Source organism: Ciconia boyciana, chromosome 1, assembly GCF_034638445.1.
Source record: "Ciconia boyciana chromosome 1, ASM3463844v1, whole genome shotgun sequence".
NCBI lineage: Eukaryota > Metazoa > Chordata > Aves > Ciconiiformes > Ciconiidae > Ciconia > Ciconia boyciana.
In genome coordinates, this window is record NC_132934.1 from 150,616,792 (window position 1) to 150,640,445 (window position 23,654).

The 23,654-nt window shown below is 39.9% G+C and overlaps 1 protein-coding gene across 3 annotated transcripts in view; it reads right to left on the reverse strand.

Annotated features, from left to right (window-relative positions):
• Nucleotides 1–289: 289 nt before the first annotated feature.
• FHL2 (four and a half LIM domains 2) overlaps nucleotides 290–23,654 on the reverse strand; it is a 28,123-nt gene continuing 4,758 nt past the window's right edge. The window contains exons 2-7 of one of the 3 annotated variants that reach the window (XM_072849772.1): nucleotides 19,602–19,700; nucleotides 15,899–16,078; nucleotides 7,744–7,918; nucleotides 4,495–4,664; nucleotides 2,677–2,863; nucleotides 290–1,147 (exon numbers count right to left, since the gene is read on the reverse strand). In XM_072849772.1, coding sequence (XP_072705873.1) covers nucleotides 996–1,147; nucleotides 2,677–2,863; nucleotides 4,495–4,664; nucleotides 7,744–7,918; nucleotides 15,899–16,054 — 840 coding nt within the window. In that variant the 5' untranslated portion in view covers nucleotides 16,055–16,078; nucleotides 19,602–19,700 and the 3' untranslated portion in view covers nucleotides 290–995. The remainder of the gene's footprint in view (nucleotides 1,148–2,676; nucleotides 2,864–4,494; nucleotides 4,665–7,743; nucleotides 7,919–15,898; nucleotides 16,079–19,601; nucleotides 19,701–23,654) is intronic. The other 2 variants (XM_072849771.1, XM_072849773.1) reach the window with 2 other exon arrangements.

A 23,654-nucleotide genomic window follows, 5' to 3' on the forward strand; every position in this document is an offset into this window, starting at 1 on the left:
ATGAACACATTTTAATCAGCTGCAGTTGATTCAGTGTTTTCATACAGTTGTTCAGTTTTGCTGATAATTTTCCCACTGATTTCAGTTAGTAGAAGACTATGTTGTATCAGCAGGGCCCATATGAGGATTGTCTAAACTCCACAGTTTCATCATGACTGGGTGCAAAATGGGTTGTGATTGTATGGCTCTTAGATTGTGTTTCTTCAGACTGTGAAAGCATTTTATTTGTAAATATCTAACATGTAAATACAATTAAAGCACAATCACAATTTTGTTTTCAATGATTTTATTTTGAAAAATACAATGTGCAGTGTAATGTAGACTAACTGTAATACTGACACTGTCAATCAGAACTTGTACTTCACACAATGATCAGCTAGTCATGCAATAAAATATGTATGTGTTATGAAGCACTCCCACTTCAACTGTTTTATCATTATGTCTTTATGGCATGGCACAAATCCTTGTGCATTGAAACACCCTCTACGTTCGCAGTCTTTCTACACACTTGACAGCACACACTAGTCACATAGCTCAAGAACACTGAGGCGAGACCACAGCCTTATTGAAATTGAATGGTGTTTGCCATTGATTTCAGTGGACTGAGGGTTTCACCCTGAATATCCATCTATGAATGTATTGTGCATGGCCATTGTAATCCTTGAACTATATCACTTGCTTGTAACTGGAATATTCAGTGGAAGGAAAAAAAAAACCAAAAAGAGTATGTTATGTCAATAGCACCCAAATGATCTTACATCTCAGGTTTTGCATTAGTTTTGGTTAGCTGTAGAAATCTTAAACACCAACACTGCTACTAGAGATTTTGAAGTTGGTTTCCCTCCGGATTTGGAGAGTTTGAAGAAAAAGGTTAAGTAATGTTAATAGTACAGCGAAACACAGAGTGGCAAAGCTAGTTCTGAACATCTGTGTATTTCAGACTATATATTGCAAGCACGGCTTTCCTCCCCTCTCCCCACCTCTTATTTTGAGCTTTAAATATCCTTCCCACATTCAGGGCAAAGGATGTCATCCCTTTCCGTGAGGAAGCCGCGACCCACTAATGAGAGAGAGCACTTCTTACAATTAAAGCAATCATTATGCCACTGCCGTTCTTCAAAGGAGATGTACTTGGTTCCTCCGAGTCCTGTTTGAAAACCAAAAGCATTCTGTTATAAGAAAAGAATAGCACATTAGCCATCAAGTGATGCTATTTCAGACTCCCCTCATGGATTGCTATGGAGATCTGACATATAGTAGTGAAAAAATGCCATTGTGACAAATGTATTTGTTGCTTTGTGCTAATTTTGCCACCCTTATTCCATAGCAAGTAATATTTTCATCCTCAAATAGTTCTGTTGCTTTCAGCTAAGTTAGTGAACTAGACTGTTATCACTGGTGATAGACAATGGCATAAATGAACTTTCAAGGGATGGTACTACGATGTACAGCAGAAGAAAAGGAAAGCAATTGCCCCTGAACAGAAGTTTGATAGTTTTTTACAGAATGTTTTATGGCATCTGAGTAAATTAATTTTGTTTTGTAAAAATGCATTTAGATCATTAAAAAAGAAGTCTGACAGGTTGTGTCATGACTTGATTCATAGCTGTGAAAGAGGGTGCCTCAAGAAAAGAAGCAGGTTAGCAAACTGCAAAAAACATTCAAGATTTTGAGGCTATGGAGGTTATAAGGGGTATTGAAGTTGTACAGGAAAAAAGAGAAAAGGGACAAATGTCTCCTAGTACTAATTATCTCTTGCTTAACCTCAGAAATGACAGGCAATTTGAATATGATGCATTTGGAATGACTAGCTGGAAGTCAGTGAAAAGATTGTTGGGCGTATCTTTTACCTGATGAGAGGGATTTTTGTTTTTTTTTGCCTTTAGTAGCAACATTTTGAAAAAACAGCATATGATAGAAAAGACTGCAATATTCAAAAGAGAAATGCCTCTTTCACACGAGCAGCAAACAGTACCCGGTGGTGTTATGCACTGACTTTTCTAGGAGCTATGCAATCGAGCATATGTTAGTGAGGGACAGGCGCAAGGGCAGAGCAATAACGAGAGAAAATGGTCCAGATATAACTCAGATTTGCAGTCTTGGACTGTATGGATCTTGCTGTTAAATGCTGATTACTTCGTAGAGGAGGTTATATTTTTATGCTAAGTGTTTCATAGTAAACCTCTAAGCAGTTGCTCGTTTAAGTACTTTTGTACTAGAAAGCAGTATCTAAAAGCCTTGTGATTTCTCAGTTGCTGTCCTGAACAGTCAGGGAAGAAATGCACTGTGCTACAACACGAGGTACAAGCCAGTTAGACACTTCCAGCTGGCAGAGGGACTGTTGTTGCTGAGGTCAGTGATCCCTCTAATGAACGCAAGTGGAGTGACGTACAGAACATGCATATCCCACTACATGCGTGGCTCTGCTACTGTGTGTCCACCATGTTCCATGAAAATCAGGTGAATAGGTGGAAACTTTGATTTAAGGGCCTCTTCCATTTCTTTTTGTTAGGCACTTGAAAGGCATTGTAAGTATTTAATTTCACATATCTTTAATTGTATGGTGTCATGAGTCTCTCAAGTTACTCAGAATGAATTATTGAACCATTTTAAAATTTAGAAGCAGTTCATTGAAAAAACACTAAAATTTAAAGGCACTGGCCATGAGAGACCTACCGCTGATTGGGTTTGTGCATCCAGCACACTTTTTGGCGTAGAGGTTGCAGAAGCAGCTCAGGCAATATGCAAACTCGTCCCTGGAGGTAAAGCGTTGTCCAGACAACTGCTTCTTGCATCCAGTACAAACGAAGCACTCCTTATGCCACGGCTGCTCCCGGTAAGTAACACCTCCTGTAGTGATAGCCTGTTTTATGGAAAGTAAGACAGACAGTGTTTTCTTGAGGGTGACAGGTTTGTGTCTTGATTTGGTAGAGAGGAAAGGTGATGAGGTTTTTTGTGGGTGGGAGGAAGGAAAGAAGGCTTAACAGCAGCAAAATCATAATTTTGGCTGGAGCTGACCTTGAGAAAGGCATGCAAGTGATTTATTATAATTTCCTAATTTATACAAAGAAGCCCCATACTAAAAGTTCTTTATTCTTCATGTATGGTATAATCTCACTCTCAATTGTCCTCTTTGTTTTTAAAGCTAGTCTTTGTATGTCACTTTTCATATGCGTGTGCTAGGATTCGTCTCATCTCTGTTCCTTCACCTGTCCCATTCTTCATGGTGAAGGAACTACCTTAGGTGTGTCAAATTCCCTGTTACTTTCCTTGGCAAAGACTGTTTTATTTCAAATTTAGCTGAAGTGTTTGCTTTCTGCTTCTCCGGACTTTGTCTGGGGTTTTTCTCTTACAACAAGTTGTTGCCTATAAAAACAGCTCCCCTGATGTTAGACAAACGGAACTTTTTTTGGTCCTTTGAGTATTCCTAAGAAGGCTGTAGAATTGGACAGTTTAATTTTTCTTCTTTTCTTCCTAAAGGGAGATTCCCTGGGAATCAGGCTTGTATGTGATCATGCTACCTAATATGTGTATTCATCTGTGTCTTTGCCTCTTTCCCAAGTATTTTTGAGCCTGTTCTCAAATGTGGTTAAAGTTGGACTCTAGACAGAGTTTTTAAGATACGAAATTCTTAGAAGCTTCAGAAAATTGATGGATGGATAGGATGTAGTAAAGGTAATTAGGTATACTTTAGATCAAAGGCTGAAAGAAAAATTTAGCCTTTACCTATTTTGTTTTGCCCGTGCAGCAGCAAAGATGCAGTCATTTCTGGCCAGCTAGTATGTCTGACCAGGCTGCAGCTTTGCTTGACTGGAAGGGCTGGGATTTGTTACTTCCATAAGCGACGAGATTATTCTTTTTAGGAAAGAATGCTAAAATTCTTATCAGTGTCTGTGTATAGAATCTAGGAAATTCACAAATAAAAGGTCCTTAGCCTAGAAAGTCATGCTCCTGAGCATATTGAGTTTACTAGTGTTTATTTCAGGAACAGCATTTGCTCTGTGTAAACGTTATCTCTCTGTCTTGAACTTCATTAGAATATTAAAAAATGATTGGTGTTAGCTCATCTTCCTTCCAGTTGAAATGTTTAGGTATATGATATATCACAGAATCGTATAGGTTGGAGAAGACCTTTAAGATCATCGAGTCCAACTGTAAACCTAACACTACCAAGACCACCACTACACCATGTCCCTGAGCACCTCATCCAAACGATATGATGGGTTATATTGGAATGAGGTTATTCCACTGCAGAGTTTTTATTTTGGTTTTGGTGGGGGTTTTTTGTTTTTAAAATGTGTTCTCTGTATGCTTTCAATACAAAGGGATCTTTAACCCTGAGTAAGAGAATTCTCATTGTAGTAAATGCTGTGCCTGGTGCAGGATGTTAATCTTTAACACACATAGAAAAATAAGATATTCTACCCACTTGGACATAAAATGGGATGGACTTCAATCCCTTAGGTTTTCGGTAAGTAAAATAAAGAGCATTACCTTCTTGCACTGGACGCACTGCATGGCAAACTGCCTTTCATAGCAGGGCACACAGAAGTTTTGATTGTCCTTAGGGATGAAACTCTTCGTCCCAATAGGCTGTTGGCAGCGGTAGCAGATAAAGCAGGTCTCGTGCCAGCTGTTGCCCTTGTATTCCATCTTCCGAGTACCTGTAATGAGACCAGAGCATCAAGTGAACTTCTTCTGGCTGAGACAGATGCAATTTGTAGCTCTGGTTTGCCTGACAGCTGGCTGTCAGTCAATAAGCAGTGCAGCTATGAGCTAGAAGCTATTTCATGTTCCTACCAGCTTTGCATGGTATTGGGTACCATTTTAAGTTTTTGGAGAGGGAGTGGTTCTCCTATAAAGAAGAGAAACATTTACTGCTATTAATGAAGGCGTAGGACACCTTTTGGTGGTACTATTAGAGTTAATAATGAATTCTAATACACAGGGAGATCTGAGGAATAGGTGAGACACCAGTAAAAGCTGCTGATAGTGCTGAGTGAAGGTAAGGCCATTCCTCATTAAAATTTGACTTCGTTCTTTCCAAGTCCCTTTTGTTTCTTTTTCAGACAGCTGCAAGACACCTGGTTAATTCCTGGCAAGCTTCTTGCCTCCCTTTCCCAATAAAGTATAGTCACTGTCTGAGACAAAGGATTATTTCATATCTGCTCTGGGGACTTGTTCCTGTCCTCCAGCTCTGCAACACCTATCCTAAATGTTTTTCTGTCTCTTGAAACTTTCAGTAAGAAAGAAGCTTTCTCTCTGTCTTCAGCTGTATTTAAACCATGGTTGCAATGTGAAAGGAAGAAAAAATCTTTAAACAATCCTTTACTGAAAAGCAGAGAAGTGGTATGGTAGTTAGGAGCTAATGTACTTGTCTAGAATGAAGTTTTAGGGTACGGATACTGTACTTTGCAGATTCAGTCCACTGTATGACAAGTGGACTCAGCCCTTCCAGGAAATTGGAGGTGCCCTATTATATGGACAAATTTCTTTGCACAATATATAATTTCCTATGTACCAGTTTGAGTCAGGCCAGATACTGGCCAGAAGGGCAAACAAATAAATGATGCTCCTACAGTTCTGCATTACTCTTGAAGCCTGTAGCAACAAACATGATGTCAAGTGCTTGGAAGGCTGACAAGCTGATCATGTTGGCTAATGATGAAGCAGCACACTAACTCCTTTGATGCCAACTCTCCCCACTCCCATTACTGCAGGGTGAAGTTTTATCATTTTTTCCCTTCTCAAGCATTAATTCCTCTTTGTTTACTAGTTGCATATTTTTCTTCTTTTTCTTTTTTTGTCTCATTAGATCCTGCCCAGAGGCATACTTCAGGATATATTTTTTTTTTTTAAGAATTGACTTGCAGGAGTGTAATAAGTCAACTGTTAATTATCTTTCTGCCTGATGCTTACATGCTTGAATCTTTCTGATCTGTTTTATTAATGGACACCTTTTAAGAATTATGCCCTCTCTGTGCTGGTAACTTTCTATATCATACCAAGGAGCAAATAAATCAGTCGTTGAAGGAATGATGTTCTGGAAAAAGGAGATGTAGATACTTTTTTTGAATAGTCTAGAATTTTATTTTCACATTTTTAGCTGTTCTCTCTTGGGGATTGTGTTGTCACTGAAACCCAAGGCAGGGGGATCCTTGTTTGTTAGCTGCTAGGCTGAAGTCAGTGGAAGTTTAGTTTGCAGAAGGACTGAAAGATCAAGCTTGTAATTACTTTAGTATTTAATGGGCATGTCATGATTATGCTTTATTAAATCTAAATTGTACATTTAGTGGAGCAAAGCAAAGGGCAAGTGTAGCATTAACAGTCTCCATAAAGGGTATCCAACCACTTGCTGGTTCTTTCAAAATGAATTATGCTTCAGTTGGTGATCATAGCACTCTGGTGTAGCTCCTGTACTAACATGGTGTGCTGTGTAAGTAAAACATACACGCTGGGTGTACTGCTCTGCAAATGTGGTGACATCACAGCTATCTTGCGTAAGCAGCTAAAGACCAGTTGGTGGTTGTAAAGCTTCATAAAAACTGATTTCTTCTGTTTCAGATTATAAGAGAAGAAGGGATTCTCTGACTGGCTGAATCCAGCCTCCATTACTACTTATCAATCTATAGCTGGCATAATAGGCAAAAAGAGATCCATTCGGTAAATAAGCTCACTGACCATGGGGGTGAATTTGATGAACAATCTTAAAAATGTATACATATATGTAGTTCCAGCTTTAAAACTAGCACTGGCTATTCCCAAACATGTCAGTTGTTAGTGCTGTATTGGTAAAAACGGGTGCACATGGAATAATAGAAGGAGATGCCTAAACTCAATCATGAATGGGTAGGGCCATCTGCTTTTCAATATCGTTGTTGTTTCTATTTATACATCCTATTTCATCATCAAGCCCTCATTTTTACACCTTAGGTGCACAATGTTGTGTTTTTCGGCTTTTGTCTAAGATGACAAATGTCAGAACCAGCCTAGGAAAAATTTTACTGGAAAAATTAAGTAGTAATCGTTATGGAGCACGTATGTGGATTCTTCAAATTGCCTTTTAATATTTTATTTCTGGACCAATATTCCTTCCACTTTAAGCCCTCAGATCATCACAGAATGCTGTAGTATTGACATGAGAAGATGAGGTTTTAGCAATCTATTACTATAACCTCATGTTTCATGTTGAAAAAGAAAATAGCTTTCCTGTTTCTTCATATCTTTGTGCTCAAGAAAGACCTTAGAGGCACTTTGACAAATTTTTCATTTTTATGGGAGAAGCTAAATTTAGAGCAATTACATAAAAAGCTAACTCGTGAATTAAGTAAGCTGTTAAATTTGCAAGCTGCTTCTCCTCTCCAAGCAGTGGAAGCCAAGCAAGACAGAGTACAAAGTTGGGATTGGACAGAAAGATCAATTTTAGTTGTCCAGCCTTCAAAAGCCTTTTAATGTACTGCTCTAGAAAATTATAAATCCCATTAATAAAAATGCTAAATGAAATAAATACTAATTTTCAAGACTAATCTGCTTCAGGTGAGTAACAGTTCTATGATGATCCATTATGAAAATTCTGTGTTCTGGTCATGGAAATGACTTAGAATGCACCATCAACTGTATTTTACAAAGTTCACCATGGCTTAGCAGAGATAGTCAAGGAAAAATATTTGTCACAAACGTTGCTGAGTTTGGGCTTGATATTTAGCCTAATCTTTTCTTACTCCAAAAAGTGAGCATCCTAACCTGGCATAATAGTCTTCTTGCACTCATTACATTTGGAAGAGTATTCATTGGAGTAGCAGTCAGTACAAAGTAGATGTTCCTCTTTTGCAGCAAAAGGTTTGTCCACCAATGAATTCTTGCACTGGAAGCAGTGGAAGCAGGTTTCATGCCAGTGGCGGTCCTTGTAAGACAGATCCTGCAGAAATCGAAAACCACAGAGTAAGCGGAATGAATAGTTTGCACAACTGGAAGCTTAGAGAATGCAAACATGTCCAAATCTGAACCACAGCCAGGAGCTGAGGCTAATTTGCACAGCTCAAGAAAACAAAATGTTCTGATGAAGGTGAACTTATTTTGCTATGATAACCAAGAAAGAGCTCATGGCAACTATCGACCCTTTTTCAGTTCAAGGTAACCTTCATTTTTTGTATGTGGCAGAGGAACAACTAGTTTCATTTAGGTATTTCATGTGAGAATAAAGCCCCATTTTTGAGTCAGATTAAAACTTGTTAACCTTATAGGTATAATAGACTTCCCCTATTTATCTTAGCTGTTGCTGATTTCTAGGTAATTTCATAGCCGTTCATTGCTGGACAGAAATCCTTTTCCCAGTTACTTTCTGGTATTTATTCAGTTCAACAGATTTACACCAAGGGTGGAATTGGTCTGATCTCTGTTCCTTTTTTTTTTTTTCACTGCAACTACTTTTTACTGACTCTTGTGCTTTGGTTTACCTATGTTTCAAATGTGGATCAGACTGGAAGATGAGAGATCACATTGTACCTGCAGCCAGTGATGCAGAACACTCTGGCCAAGGGATTAGCATGGGCACCTAAGTATTTAAAATAGTCTCCACCATGGTACTTCTATTATTTAAAAAAAATGATCCTTCTAAAAATTGTGACCTAAAGGGATGGATGGTGCCTTTTAAAATTGAAATTAAGGTGGCCTAATCATGTAACACTTGAACAGTGTCTTTGGACTTCAAACAAAATGGAGCTTAGATCATTACAAGAAAGGATGTCTACCCCAAAATATATAGGCTTCAGTTTGAGGCGGGAGTGTGTGGGACTAGTATTGCCATGAATGGGGAGTATAAACATTCAGCAGAAATAACTTCTCAGGTTCTAGCTCAAGATCCACTATGTATTAATTAGAAGCACTGAATTAATATGGTTAACTGAGGGAAAAGAATGAGTTGTAGAATATCAGATTTTTTAATTGTGTAAATGGAAGCATTGCGGAGTGTTCAAACATAATCTGGCCTAAGCTGCTCTATGTTAGCCAGTACAGTCACAGGTAACTCCAAATGTGCAATCTTAGCCCAGAGCAAACAAAAGATACTGTGGATTTAGGTTAACCTGAAATAACCACACGTTATGTCTGCGGGAGCCTTGTTCTCATAAATAGCTAACAGGAAACACTGCAATAGTTTTGCCTAGCTCAGCTGATGTGTGGTAGCTTGTTAAACTATAGTAACTTCAATCAGAATTTGACCATGCAATAAAGACTTTTTGTTTGGACATCTGCGCTACTCACCTAAGTTTCTTAAATCCCTGTGAGTAACAATTGGTACCCAATGTGTCTTTCATCTCAGAGGTTGCACTCTGCGATAGAATATGTAAGCCTCCTACTTTACAGCTTTCAGACAGTTGTTTATTCAGCTTGTCTATTCATTTCAGCTAACTCCTTTTGAAACAACCCAAATTTCTGACTGTAAAATTTTAATCTTTTCTAATAGCAAAATGAAAAAAACGTTCTTTGAAAGTTATTTACATTTCTTTCTCTCTAAATGAAGTTGAATAGCCTAAATCTGATCTCAGAGGGGAATAAGATTTTCAACAGAAAAATACAACATACAGCCAACAGAGTTTTCCAAAATGTGAAATTTGCCTGCTAGAAAACAGAATGACAACACATCTGTTTTCCTTTCTCTTGTCTCTTTCCCACTTGATGCCTTTCTCCTCTTCTTGCAATATTCCACAAGCTATTTTTTATTGCCAAAATTCATATGCTGTTATCTGCTTTTGTTCTGCCTTGTTTTATTAATACAATTATACCCTGGAGAAGGTGCGTGCCTTTTAGAAGAGGAGCAATGAAGACAAGGATTAGGTGTCAATGATGAAAGGTTTGATCCTTGAGTCAGTTATGATGGCAGCTTGCATAGACACTAGCTAGGTAGGTGAAAGTAGCAGATATTTCATCATGGCAAAGCGATGAAGCGCAGCTACAACCCAAAGTACCCAAGATACAGACTGACTTGAATAATCTGTAGCTACCTTGGATGATTATAAGAGATATTGTCATCAAATGTAGAGGCAGTCTAAGATGTCTGGCTTTGACATGCCTGCAGCAGAATAGTAGGCCGATGAAATGGATATTGCTTTCTTTCTCTGAATCTGTCACATCCAAAGCAAGGAAGTCCAAGGTACTGATGAAACCGTTTCTGCATCATGATTGTTCTTAGGTCAGTGTAATAAAGTCACCAGGAATCAGGTTTGGTCTCCTTCAGCTTCAGTGTGTTGTACATCTAACTGGAGTCTTTGGCTTGTACATAAGCTGTGGCTGTATTGATCTGGAACAGATTTGACACTGGAGAAGATGCATCTGCAAAACTGACTTCAAGCTTGTCTGACTGTTAGGCTGGCCCTCAGTTAAGCTGAAAGAGCATTAGGTTTACTCTAGGCATGTCAGCTCTAGTTTACACTAGCTGATTGTAACCCAAATAAATCTGTTCCACCAGAAGGTTCAAGTGATATACAACTAATTCCTGTTTATTGCATGGATTTTCAGGAAGAAGTAATAAAGAAAATTATCATTGTGGACTCAGCACTGGAGTGTATCCTTAAAATATTGATGAGCATGACTTCTCAGCTGCTTTATGCAGCCTGAGGGAAATGAGTCCCTGGTGCTATGTATTTTAACTGTAGTTTTAAATGCAGATTCCGATGTTGCCTAACAGAAATCTGGAGAATGACTCTTTTTGCGATCGATCTGTGCATCTGTCTATGGAAACTGACAGCTACGTGTTCTTGTTAGATAAAGCACACATAAACACAGATAAGAGACTGAAGAATAACCATAGATTGAAATTTGAGAAGTGGAACAGGGTTTACATATATAGAGATGCATGCACACAGATGCTCACGGACATGGTCTGTCCTGTACGAGCGTTTTGCAGCTGAAGTGCAGAGAGCACCAGACCAGTTCCAGATGTGCTACTAGTGGAAAGAGAAGGGGAGGAGGGCAATGCCTGTCTCTGCGGAGCTGCGATAAATCCTGCAGCAGAATTTGCAGGGAGAAATATTTAACCCTTCATTCAGTTACATTTCTTCTGAACATGGAAAATCATCCTTCCCTTATCTGGTTTCATTTGAAGATAAACAGTAACCAGGTTAGCAAAACCTGAAACTACCCAAATTTGAATAGGTGCTTTTCTCAGCCTGATCTGAGCATCAGCCTCAGCTGAAAGTTTCAGCTCGGTGTTACTTGGGACAACCAAATGAATGATGGATGTTTCTCAATCACGTGTTAGAGAGTGGGCCAAGTGGAGGTCCTTTGTACACACTCAGAAGACTGACTGCAAGAATATGGTGCAAGCAGAACTTAATGCAGATCCTATTTCTCTCCAAAACTTTAGAGTCATCCCCAAACCCAAATGGGTTTGAAACTTATGGTTTTGAAAAGCCATTAAGTGCTTTTTAAACAATTTTATTTTCACTTATTTTCATGATGTCATCCCCAAAGAAAACTTTGTCAAAATAACTGTTTTTAACATTGGCAAAATCACATTTTATAGCTCCCCCATAGTTCTGTGTAGTTTTGATCCAGCATGGTTTATTGGGCCTCTAGGATGGGATTGCCGGTGACTTTTGTTTTTTGAACTAGAAGGGCCCCAAGACTAGAGTTACCAGCTGAGTGGGTTAAGCATAGACTCCTCATATCCTGCAACTGCTTTGTCTTCTACTCTGGCTTTATAAGTCTAAGTAAATTTAAGCCATTTTGTATCACCTTTTCTCCTGAACTGGCTTTCCACAGGGACCCAACAGGAAGAGTAAGATTAGAGAGATTGTTACCAGAAGAGTAACCGTATGTTTGTTCATGAATGAAGACTACATCAGACTTTTTTGCTTGCTGCAATGCTCTTTTCAGGAGGTTGAGCAGAGGAAATGGGGTACGACAACAAAATGCTGTACAGATTTTAGCCGTGTACACCCTGTAGCAAAACAAATATGTTAGACTGGTACTTCTCTATCAAAAGCATGTTTAGAAAAGGCAAAAATAAATGATATTGTGCTGAACCCAGCATCTTAGGGATATGAGAAGAGACGAAGGTATCTGCCTCTTTCACCATTCCGCTTCACAACAACTAGTCTGATGTTCAGTAATGCACTGAAAAAGTGTTGCAACCCAGGACAAGGTTTAAACATTAAAAATTTGAAAAACAAATATTTTCTCCCTTTCCTGGTCCACATTACTAGAGGCTTTTTTTGTTGCTTATTTTGAGCGTAAGACTGACCCTTCTGATTAATTTTTGGCCTGTGTGCTGACACAGTAGCTTTATCTCACAATCCACTTTTAATTTCATTCTCACATTTTGCAGAGAGCTTTCACCCCTTCCTGCCTGCCAAGGCCAACTTGTGGACTGCATTAAACGCTGGATTACTGTAGGCATTTCCTGTATTTGTGATGGCTTCTGTGCCATAGGGTCTGCAAGGAAACTATTAAAAAAGAAAAATCAACCGAAAGTCACATTTCAGCAGTTAAGCAAATGAGAACATAATGGATGGATTTCCAGAAAGAAGCGTGAAACTGTAGGTGTGGTGAGCGTTCACCAGGGACATAGGCAATGAAATGCCAATTCTTTTTAGAAAGAATAAATTTCTGTTAGAACCTGTTGGCATACGGATAATGTGTAATAGCTGCGAAAGAAATGGCATTGTGTTTTTCTACTGCCTGCCAGTGCCTCCTACCACTCAGTATATGATGCTTCTAATCTGTCCATGAAAGTTTCATAAACATCAGCTAGAATTGTTTACAGTTAATGAAATGGCCTAAGTCCAAAGTCATTCAGACACATGTTATCATTCAGGGCTTTTTTAATGCAAAAAAAAAGTGTTTAAAATAAAGAGCAAATTAGTTATTACTCAGTTGCATTCACAGTTACCTGTAAATTACCATAGGAAGATTGAAAAATAGTGAAGCAAATTCTCTCCTGATTTGAATTCAAAGAAAGCTTGTCTTCAGGATAGTTGTCTTATGGGCTCTCTGTGCCATAGCTAAAACACAAGGTGAAAATCTGGCATCAGTTTGACCCTCTCAGAGCCCAGTGCTGTCAAAGTTGGAGTATTACCAGTGTCTGAGCAAGCTTAAGTTCAGCTCAGGTGAGATGACGCTATGCACCAGTGCTGACAGACTGCAGTAGTGTCAGAGACGGAGAGCCGGCTGTCCTCTTGTCAATGCCTGTTTTACTTTGGTGTACTTTGTTTTTGTACAGTAATTTTCACCCAGACAAACAAGCATTTGAGATGCTATCAAAGCTAATTCTTGCTTTGCACTCTTACGGAATCAGGAGCTCCCAATCTTAATCTTTAGTCTCATGTTTTGCAAGTCCTAAGAAACATCCATAGACTAACTATACAGCCATCCTCAAGAAGGGAGTTCTTTGCAGGGTGAAAATAAGAACAACTCAACTGCAGCTGGGTTCTCAGTTCAGCACTTCTCTGTGTAAAGGAACAGTGGTGGCCAAGCAGGGATTTGCAAAGGAGGATCTGAGGTGAGAGCTACATGGAGCTTTTCAGGTTGTAATGTGGATGTGAGGGTGGGTGCCCCTCCCAGATGCAGAGGCCTGGATGTGACCCTTTCTGATAATGCTGTCACTCCATTGGGTTTTAGTCCCAAATTTTACAGCTGTGTAAAGGCTATGTCAGAACATACAAATAAATATGGAGTCCATTTAGTAAATGCAGTAAACATACTGGTTTTATTCCCAAACACAGTACATTTTATCTTCTTTGCTCAGGGCAAAATGCAAATGCAATGTGTAAAAAGACATCTATACAAATACATACATATATGTCTTGTGTATGTGTATATTTCTTATGTGTTTGTATACCTATATATATATATGCAGTTTAATGAAGAGCAGAAGCATCATTTTTTGTGGCTTTGTGTTTCATGGCTGAATTATGCTTAGTCATACAGTGCACAAGCTTCGACTGAAACTTACCTTGTGGCTGAGGCACTTATAAGGGCGCTCTCAAATGTATTCTCTAGTGTCTATTACTGTCATTGGAAAACTACTCTAGTTTTCCTCTCGGTGGGAACATTAATAAGATCTCTTTTTCTACCCGACCACACGTTTTTTTCAGAAAACTTGTAGGAATTTAAGTTTGCAACTTCTATCCTTCTGTCAGAATTTGGTTAAAATTGGTCAACAGGTTCAAAAGCTGCAGCATAAAGCATGGAGCTTTATGCATGGACAGCATAAAGCATGGACAGGCACAAACAGCAGTCAGAAACAAAAAAGGACACATTTGTTTCTGGTACACTTTATAGCTCTTTAAGAAATCCTTATTTACTATCTTATAGTTGTGTTTTCCACATATAGTTCTGGTTCTTTACATACATAAAATATTCTTATATTGCAGACAACAGGGGCTTTTTTTTCCTATCTGCTATTGGAGTGTGTCTTGCTTAAAAGTACAGAAGAGCAGTATATCGAATAACACCCACACTCCCTAAATCCATAAATCTGGGTTGAAAAGTTCAGCCTGATTAATTCCTGAATACTTTGTCCGAGATTTGTTGAAGCTGGTCCAAGTTTTTAAATTCTTAAATATCAACACATGGAAATATCTTCTCAGGGGATTAGAAAGAGACCTTAAAACGAAAGCACATTCTGGAATAGGGCAGAAATATTTTGCTTTTTCAGGTCAGGCCAGCTCTATCTCTTCTCTAATCTGAATATTTATGAGCTGTAGGAAAGCTGGCAGTTTTATACCCTCTTACAGATTATTGCCAGTTCCCTGTCATGACGGTGAAACATTCTCACTTTTTTAAGGCTTCTGAAAGGGGCTTTCCTACAGATTTGCCAAGAAGGTGGGATAGATCAATTTGGAAGATACGAGACATTTATTTTTCCCAATCTGAGTAAGCATATGTTTTTATATCTCTGAACTAGTGATAGAGTGGTAGTATCAGTAATAGGGACTAATGGGTGCTTCTAGAGGTATGGATCAGCAATGTAGGAAATCAAACATCAGACCTCCTCGTACCAGTCAAGAATCCTATGGCCATGCAATGCAAATTGCTGTTCTAGTGCAAACCTGCTCTGTCAGTGAAACTCTTAGCCAACTTCGAATGGGTCAATTTTGTGCAAGGAGGATGTATACTGCATGAAGTCTGTCTGTAGCAGTTCAACAGATGCTTCACTGGATGGCTCAAATATCATCTGTCTTCATTCAGTCAGGGTAAAACTGGCATGAACTCCAGTTGGTTTGGTTAATTTAAAAGAAATGCAGGTGGTCACACCTTATTTGTACCAGGTGGGTGTTTCTATGTGGTGTAGCAGTGCATAGCTCAAGCAAGCAAGGCCTCTGCTCTGTCCTTTCCAATCTTTAGTTAGACTCCACTATCATCATTCTGTATTTAAAAGTCTAACTATTCTAACTGTGTTCTAACTGACTTATTACTTAGGTCAGCATTAGCCAGATTTTTGTGGTCCATGAGTTGGCAGCTTTTCTTGAGCGTGTCTTGTCTCTTGATGACAACTGAATTGTGGTCACTGCAAAGCCAACAGTGGCTTAGCTTCTTCTCACCCAAAGGTAGGCAAAATCAGCTTCTGCCACCTTTCCAGATCCCAGCCGGCCCCAAGGACAGTTGGACTGTCCTAATGAGTTAGAGATACTTTCTAACATCAGATCATCAGATCACCCTGTACCTTATGGGAAGAAAAGACTGTTCTTCTATTTCTATTAACATGCCTGGTAAAGAAGGGTTTGCCAAGTGAAGTGGTGAAAAGCAGATACAGGGGTCCAGAAAGCATGCTCTCCCACCAAAAGAAACCCCTAGGTAGCTGTTAAGCTGGATCCTTCCAGGTCATAGCACCATGTCTCAGAGCTATGTGTCCAGGCTACTCTGTCAAGGTTTTTGTAACAAGACAAATCTGGCATACCTTGCAGTCAGCGCCAATAGGTTTTTTGCATTCCTCGCAGGTGTTGGAATAAAGGTTTTCGTAGCATTTCACACAGTAGGGGCTGTCCTCCCTGAGGATGTACTTCTTACCAAACAGGGACTCTTTGCAGTAGTGGCAGTCAAAGCGTTCAGTCATGTTGGTGTCTGGAGTCCAGCTATCCTGTCACGAAGACAGAAATATGCACTTGTCAGACTGAGCTACACTTGACTCAGTCCCCCAGTAAAGGTTTATCAATTCTGGTTTATCACATTGTACCTCAATTTTATTCCAACTTTCAGTCAGATAAATGAACACGATAGGAAGAAAGTGGACTATAAATTTTGCAGTGCTGGGTAATGACAATAGTCCATCTACTTTAGCCATCCACTGACCCATCTTTGACCAGAGCTAGTGTTAGAGATGAGAGAGAGCAGTAAATCCTGAGTTTGAAGAATTCACATGGGATTTGTGAATGGGATTTGACCAATAGGTCCAAAGCAAGAAGCTGTCTCTGTAGGGGATGGAGGGAGCCAAGTACATTAGGAGGATGAGATAGCTAATCTTCAGAAGGAGCAACATCTCCTCCATAAGGCAAGACAAAGGTTTGCATTGCTGGTAGACTTTAGTCATGCACAGGCTATTGGGCACCGCTGTTGCGTGCTTCTGCTCCTACAGCCGCCTGAATATGAGCCAGCAGTGTGCCCAGTGGCCAAGAAAGCCAATAGCATCCTGGCTTGTATCAGGAATAGCATGGCCAGCAGCACTAGGGAAGTGATCGTGCCCCTGTACTCAGCACTGGTGAGGCCGCACCTCAAATACTGTGTCCAGTTTTGGGCCCCTCACTACAAGAGAGACATTGAGGGGCTGGAGCGTGTCCAGAGAAGGGCAACGAAGCTGGTGAAGGGTCTGGAGCACAAGTCTGATGGGGAGCGGCTGAGGGAACTGGGGTTGTTTAGCCTGGAGAAAAGGAGGCTGAGGGGAGACCTTATCACTCTCTACAACCACCTGAAAGGAGGTTGTAGCGAGGTGGGGGTCGGTCTCTTCTCCCAGGTAACAAGTGATAGGACGAGAGGAAATGGCCTTAAGTTGCGCCAGGGAAGGTTTAGACTGGATATTAGGAAATTTTACTTCACTGAAAGGGTTGTCAAGCATTGGAACAGGCTGCCCAGGGAAGTGGTTGAGTCGCCATCCCTGGAGGTATTTAAAAGACATTTGGATGAGGTGCTTAGGGACATGGTGTAGTGGTGGTCTTGGTAGTGTTAGGTTTACGGTTGGACTCGATGATCTTAAAGGTCTTTTCCAGCCTATACGATTCTGTGATTCTGCGATTCTGTGATTCTGTGATTCCTTTTCTACATTCTCAGTGAGCCAATGCCTGGCAATCATTGCCCTGCAGTGGTACACCAACCCTCCATCTCTCCTCATGCATGGGACTATGGGCAGTGTTAGCAGCCGGAGATGTGGGGTCTGTGATTGTATATCTGATTTTTCTCTGATGCAGTTGAATGAGTTATCCAACAGCTGTAGCATACTGGGACATAAATGGGAGCTAGCTGCCCTGGTTCAGGCATATGTCAAACAATGGTTATGGAAGGGGAAAAGAAAGTAGAAGAAACTGCAAATGATGTATCAGCTTGTCTGAATTAGAGACAACTGCTGGTTGTTCCTCAGGTCTTGTTATGTCTCCATCATTTTCTGGATGCATGCACAAGCAACGATGACACAAATGCCTTTGATTACTTGCATGAATGTTCATTATTGCCTGGGACGATTTATTTGGGGTTTCATTGGAGTCATTAGTTTCTTTCTTAACCTGAGGCTTGCAGCATGTGTTGCACCTGAAATCTGTTTGGAGGTTACAGCTGGAGCAGGGCATAGCTGCCTGCTTAGGAAGGGGAATTTCCCAGGCAGAAAGCACATTCCACCCGGACTGCATGATCTTCACTGCCTGCCAGGCCTCATCTCCTCTTTAAGCCACATTTGATCTATAAAGCCTTAAATGTTTTGGGTACTAATGGCTTAAGTGGCTACCTCTGTCTTTCACACACAAGTGACATTTACAGCAGCTGCAGTCCTTTTGCCAACTTCAGCTCTCAGTTTTAAAGAAAAAGTTGTTACTTGCTTAGTGTTCTTGGCACAGGTTGCTTGATTCTGGAGTTCGTCCTCTCTTTCTGGCGGTGGGAGTCACCCTTAGGGCATTCTGAAATCCTGAGTTCTCCTCCATGATTTCAGTTTTTATTATTATCTTTTATTCCCCATAGCTGGGGTTTGATTAAGGTTTTAGGGCAGCCTGAATGGGCAAAGTTTGTTTTGATGTCTAGAAAGATTTTTTTTTTTTTTTTTAAATGTTGGGTCAACTGCTAATTGTGTGACTAGCACAGACTAAGGGGTGAGTGCTTTTATATGTGCGAAGTAGGTAAGTGATGGCTTAGCTGCTGGGAAGTCCTTTGAACTCCAAGTAACTACTAAGGAAGAAAGAGAAACAAACTACCAAACCCCAAAATGTGCTTGGAAGAAAAATCCTGACAGCTGGTCGTCTGTGCTACCAACAACCCAGAAGGACTGCTGTCCAGCTGCTTTGACCCTACTGATGCTCTAGGAACTAATTAACTTTCTTATCCCAAAGGGGAGCTAGGAGTATGCTAGGTGCTCTTGGTCCTTAAGGTGTGAAGAGGATCATAGGGACTGATAACAAAAAGTCGGAAAGTAAGAAGACTTACGCTGGAGAGAGAAGTGCAATGACTACCCAGAGTTCCCCTCCAGCCCATCTCCAACAGCAGTGGCTAGCAATGAAAGTGTCAGGGAGGAGAACAGGGCCGGTACAGAGTGACCTTTCCTTCATAACTGCTTCCAGCAAGTTAGTCTCCTCTGGAAGCGGAGGTGCAGTCTTTGCCACAACGTTTAAAAGGTGATGGTGGATTTATTTTCCCCTCTGTTTTGAGCCTGTTTACACCCCCAACCTACATAAAACATTTGTACTTTCCCATGAAAGAACTAGAGAAGACTTAATTTCCTTCAAGGAGTAATTTCAGCAAAATGAATGGAGTCAGACCAGTATAAACTGGTGTGTGTATGTATGACTGAGTCTGAGAGGAGTGATAGTTTTGTCCAAATAGTCTGCATTTAGGACAGAAATCTGTACTTTTTACCAGGTTTTATTAGACCTTTTTTCCATATGATAGGATTTGGTTGCACAGTTAATTTGCATTATTACTAAGTTAAAGTGTGAGCAGGAACCATTTATGAACTTCCATTTTTCACCTTTCTTCAGAATTAGTTCTTTCTAGCCCTGAATTAGAAGTAGATGTGTGATACTGAAGAGTGAAAAATTTCTCTGCAATCAAGATGTGTAAAAGCAAAAACCATAAAGTGTGATTCCTTTACAGGTTTATACCATTTCTATTCTTCATCCAAAGCTGATAAATGTAAAATATAGAAGTGGTTTGTGACTGGAAGAAGGACTCAGAGGTGGATGTTCCAGTCTCTTGGTCACAGGAGGTTTCTTCTTGAGTGCTGTATTATTTTCTGGGTGCTTTTCACAGGAGCAGAGGCAAGCATTATTTAATAGAATAGTCAGTGCCACTATTTTAGAAAATACCTGGTCATTTTTCTCCCTGTTCTGAAAGGGATCTAGTTTTGTTAAATGTGCTCTAAGATTGTCACAGCAGATTGTCCCCATAGCCCTGAGCAGGGAGAGGCAGACCTGATTTCTATGTCCCGAACAGATTTAGGGGTGAGCTCTGCTCTGTGAAGACACTGAAGGGGCAGCTCTGGATGGGGTTCGAGGCACAGCTCCGGAGATCTGAGAAATTAAAAGACAAGAAAGGAAAGTTTCCAAGATCTGCATTTTGATTCTAGTTGCGTGGACCTTTTATTGGATCTGGCACTAATTTGAGATCCAATATCTCTCGAAGTTAGGAATTCAAGTTCATGTGGTTTCATTCAGAAAGCTGGAATTCAGGGTGAAGCATCCCAAATTCCAGGTTCTTTAGATCTGGGACTTGGATTGGATCTCACGATCTACTATGTGACATTTTGAGGATATTTGACAGCTTTTTTCTTCTCTGGAGAGAAGAAATTAAATGTAATCACGAGACCTATCTACTGAAAAATTAGCAGGAATGTCAAACAAATAATTTCACTGTTGTCTTACAAACAAGAAATGTGAAATCATACTAAGCAATGTTTTTGCCTTTCACTTGGTGTACATGGTCCTCTACATCGCCAGTCTGTTGGTCCCTGTCATGTACAAAATCGTGCTTAGCTTAGTGCGGATTTTATGCACCGCTTTGGGCTTTAAGAAAAAAATAAAAGACTTTCACAGTTGTGGATGGACACAAATGGCAATTCAACCTCTTTGCCATCGATCTATTTCTTCCTCTTGTGCTTGATACTTGTTGACTGTAAAGCTTTGTGGGCCAGAAGCTCATCTTTATTATACCTCTTTGCGGAACAACAAGGTCTTTAGATTTTATCGCAGTAGTCATTTTATATTGATGCTTTTTCAGATTGCTCTCAACATTATCATGAAGGAGAAATTGATTTTTCTGCCATACAGTCTCCCTCCTACAACATTAGACATAACAAGTACATCTCCAAAAGGAAAAGAGCTTTCCATTGCATGCCCAGAAGAGAAGTTACAGCTTATGCCAAATGTTAGCACTACCCACATTGTTTCTTCCAGGAAGTAAGAACTGGCATGAAAATTACCAAAAAGTTAGTAGGCTGACTTAAAAACTATGCTTCTTTCCTCTTCTTCCCCTGTTTGCTCAGTCAGTCTCATTTTACTAGCAGTAGTTGTTAAAGTTATCGTATTACCTCATAAAAATTAGGGCTCACAGTGTCACTAAGAGATCACCCAGTGTTCCCCCATCCCATGACACTAATTGACTACTGGGAAAAGGGACTAGATGCCCCAGACCTTGCCTGCTTTTTGAACTATGTCTGCAAGCCTAATAAGAGATGTTCTGTGCATCTCATATTTCAACCCCTCTTAGGGGGTGTTGAACACTGAGAGGTACAGATGCACACACACAAGAGAGAGAAAGAAGCCAAGGGAAATTGCCTAAAAAATGTAGGAGTTGTTTAGTTTATTCAGTGAAGTGAAGCTCTGATCTCTTGTTGTAACGGTAGCTGAGGACACAGAATTAAGCCCCTGTAGATGCCAAAGGGGGACTCACTATTGACCTCAGTCAGGTCAGTAGAGCTGGGGCTCTAGGTGTGCCCCTGGAGCAGGATGTTCTCTTAGCCACCTGCACAGGAAATAAAAGGTCTTTGGAGACACCCATCTTCCTCCAAGATGTACACACATTTCTCCCACCTGACATTTTTCCAGAAGAACTGTGCACATGGAGAATTTTCTATCTGTTTATTCTCCTTCCCCTGAGAAAGGAAGATTTGTGTCTGGCAACTCCAGTGACATAAGCCATGCAGGTCTAGAGCATTTGGAAACAATTTATATTAATGTTCCAAAGGCTAAAATGCAAAGATTTATGATACCCTTTGCAAGTATGAACTAGCAGTTCAAACTCTGCTGGTCTTTCTGGCCAGAGGTGATTGTTTTCCTGTAACTTAGCAGCTATTGCCACATTCGTTATCTATTATCTTGTTGCAGCAACTGCAAGCCACTCTTCTAAGAGCTAATAATTTTTTCAAACCAGGCCATAATGCCATGCAAGTAGAGAGGGGGGAAAGCTAATTTTAATTCTTTTTAATTTACTTTAGGAGAAGAAGAAACGTCCATTTGCCAGTAGCACTGACAAGAACAAAAAAGAAGTAACATACAGTCAGAGTCCACCTGAACTTCAAAATTCCTGAAGTAGATGCGCACCACAAGCACCCAAAGCGTATGCCCTGTGTGTTTAGATTTACTAAAACACATTAAGAGGCAGTAGCCCTCTTTCTTTGTCTATAATGCAGAGCAGCCAAGTCTCCCTCCAAGGGCCACAGAAGGACATTTTCTTCCGTATGCTAAAGATGGCCAACGCAAAAGCTAACCAGGTGCTGAGACACAAGTGATGCACAGCTCATCCTGCAGGAACTCCAGCCAGCCACTCTTCTCCTTCCATAGGCCCTCTGTCCCTGCCAGTGGCTACTGGGTTACCACTGCATGAAGGTGCATTTCTTGATTAAAGAGAAGAAAAGGAAAATACTTTTGCAAGGTTATTGAGACACTGAAGCTTATTACTACAGCTGTTGTTCATACCATCATCTTTGTGTAGGTCCTTAAAAGGGGAGTCGTGATTACTGTAGGGAACAAGTTGTTGGGTATCCTTGTATCCCATGATCTGGGGTTTATGCTAAGCTTGTAAATAAGACAAGCTTGCTTAGACAGATGTGCCTGTGCTCTTCATTTTTTTAAGTTGAGAAGAAAGTGGAAGCCTTTTTCCCCTGCTGCCGCTATGGAAGAACAATCCTGTAGTAAGCCCATCAAAAGAATTTGGCACCCTGTCTTCAAGAAATCAAGGCCTTATAACATAATATGTCATTGCTCTTTCAGAACAGCCCTGTTAACAAGCCCAGACTGCTTTACCAGTGTCCACATTAAGGTTAGCATATTAGAAGTATCTAATTACAGAGGTGTTCATTGCTGCTTCTAAAGGTTTTAAGCTCAGAGTAGATATACATAGATCTCCTAGAAGCTCCCCGGCAAGAGCCAGGAAAACTTGGTTTAATATTTGAACATAATAGTAATAATAAAAAACAATAAAAATCAAACCCAAGTAAAGAAACCTCTTCCTAAATATCCCACTCAGGCCTTTCTATTATACATACTAAATATTAAAAGCTATTAAAAAAATGTTTAGTTTTTAATGGACTTTTTAAAGTTACCTTAAAACATTCTTCTGTTTGTGATGTAACTGTGTAAAGATGTAAAGAATCACAGTTGCGATTTACAACTGTGATGTAAAGAATCAGAGTTAGGTTTTTCCAGCGACTCAGCTTCCTTGTACACGGCTGACTTATTTTGCCTATGCTATAACATTCCGATGTTTCTTTTTAAGCACTTTAGAGCAATTTTCTGAGCAGACGGACTGCATTAACATGTGCAGATAACCAAAGCATACCTGGTTCCTGTCTGGATTGCACAGTCAGCCTATCATGAATTGGAAAGTGGATAGTCTGCTATTTAATTGTTTGCTATTTAATTTATATAGCAATAATATAATAATATAATTTATAATATAATATAATTTATATTATATTATAAAATAATATAACAATCTAATTTATAGTTAAATTATAATAGTTTGCTATTTAATTTATTGTTTACCTTAACATATTAATAATAATAATAATAAAAAACCCCAGAATGTTTCTCATGTGGTAAGATTCCTCATGTGCCTGGCTAAAGTGATCCCAGTTATAGTAGTGGAGAGGGAACACTCCAGTTGTGGTTTCTGTGTGGTTTGTTGTGTTTGGCAGTCACAATAAGGATCTGCTCCAGTTTAGAGCCACTCCAGCAGTGGTAGAGCAAGCACCAGTGGTAGTAACTACAGAGGCCACAGACGAACTGAGCACTGACACTTTGAAAGTGTATCCCACACAATTTACACTATGATTATCTGAGGTTGATATTGAAATGACTGGAGGATGCATGGTCTTACCAACATTCCTGCATTCATTTCAGTTACAAAAGGAGCCTATTGAAATAACATGGAGCATGACTCGTAAATCTACCACAGCAAGGAAGAGCACAGTTCAAGCAGAAAGGCTTGCTCTTATTTTCTATTTTAAAGCCTTTTGAAACTGTTGT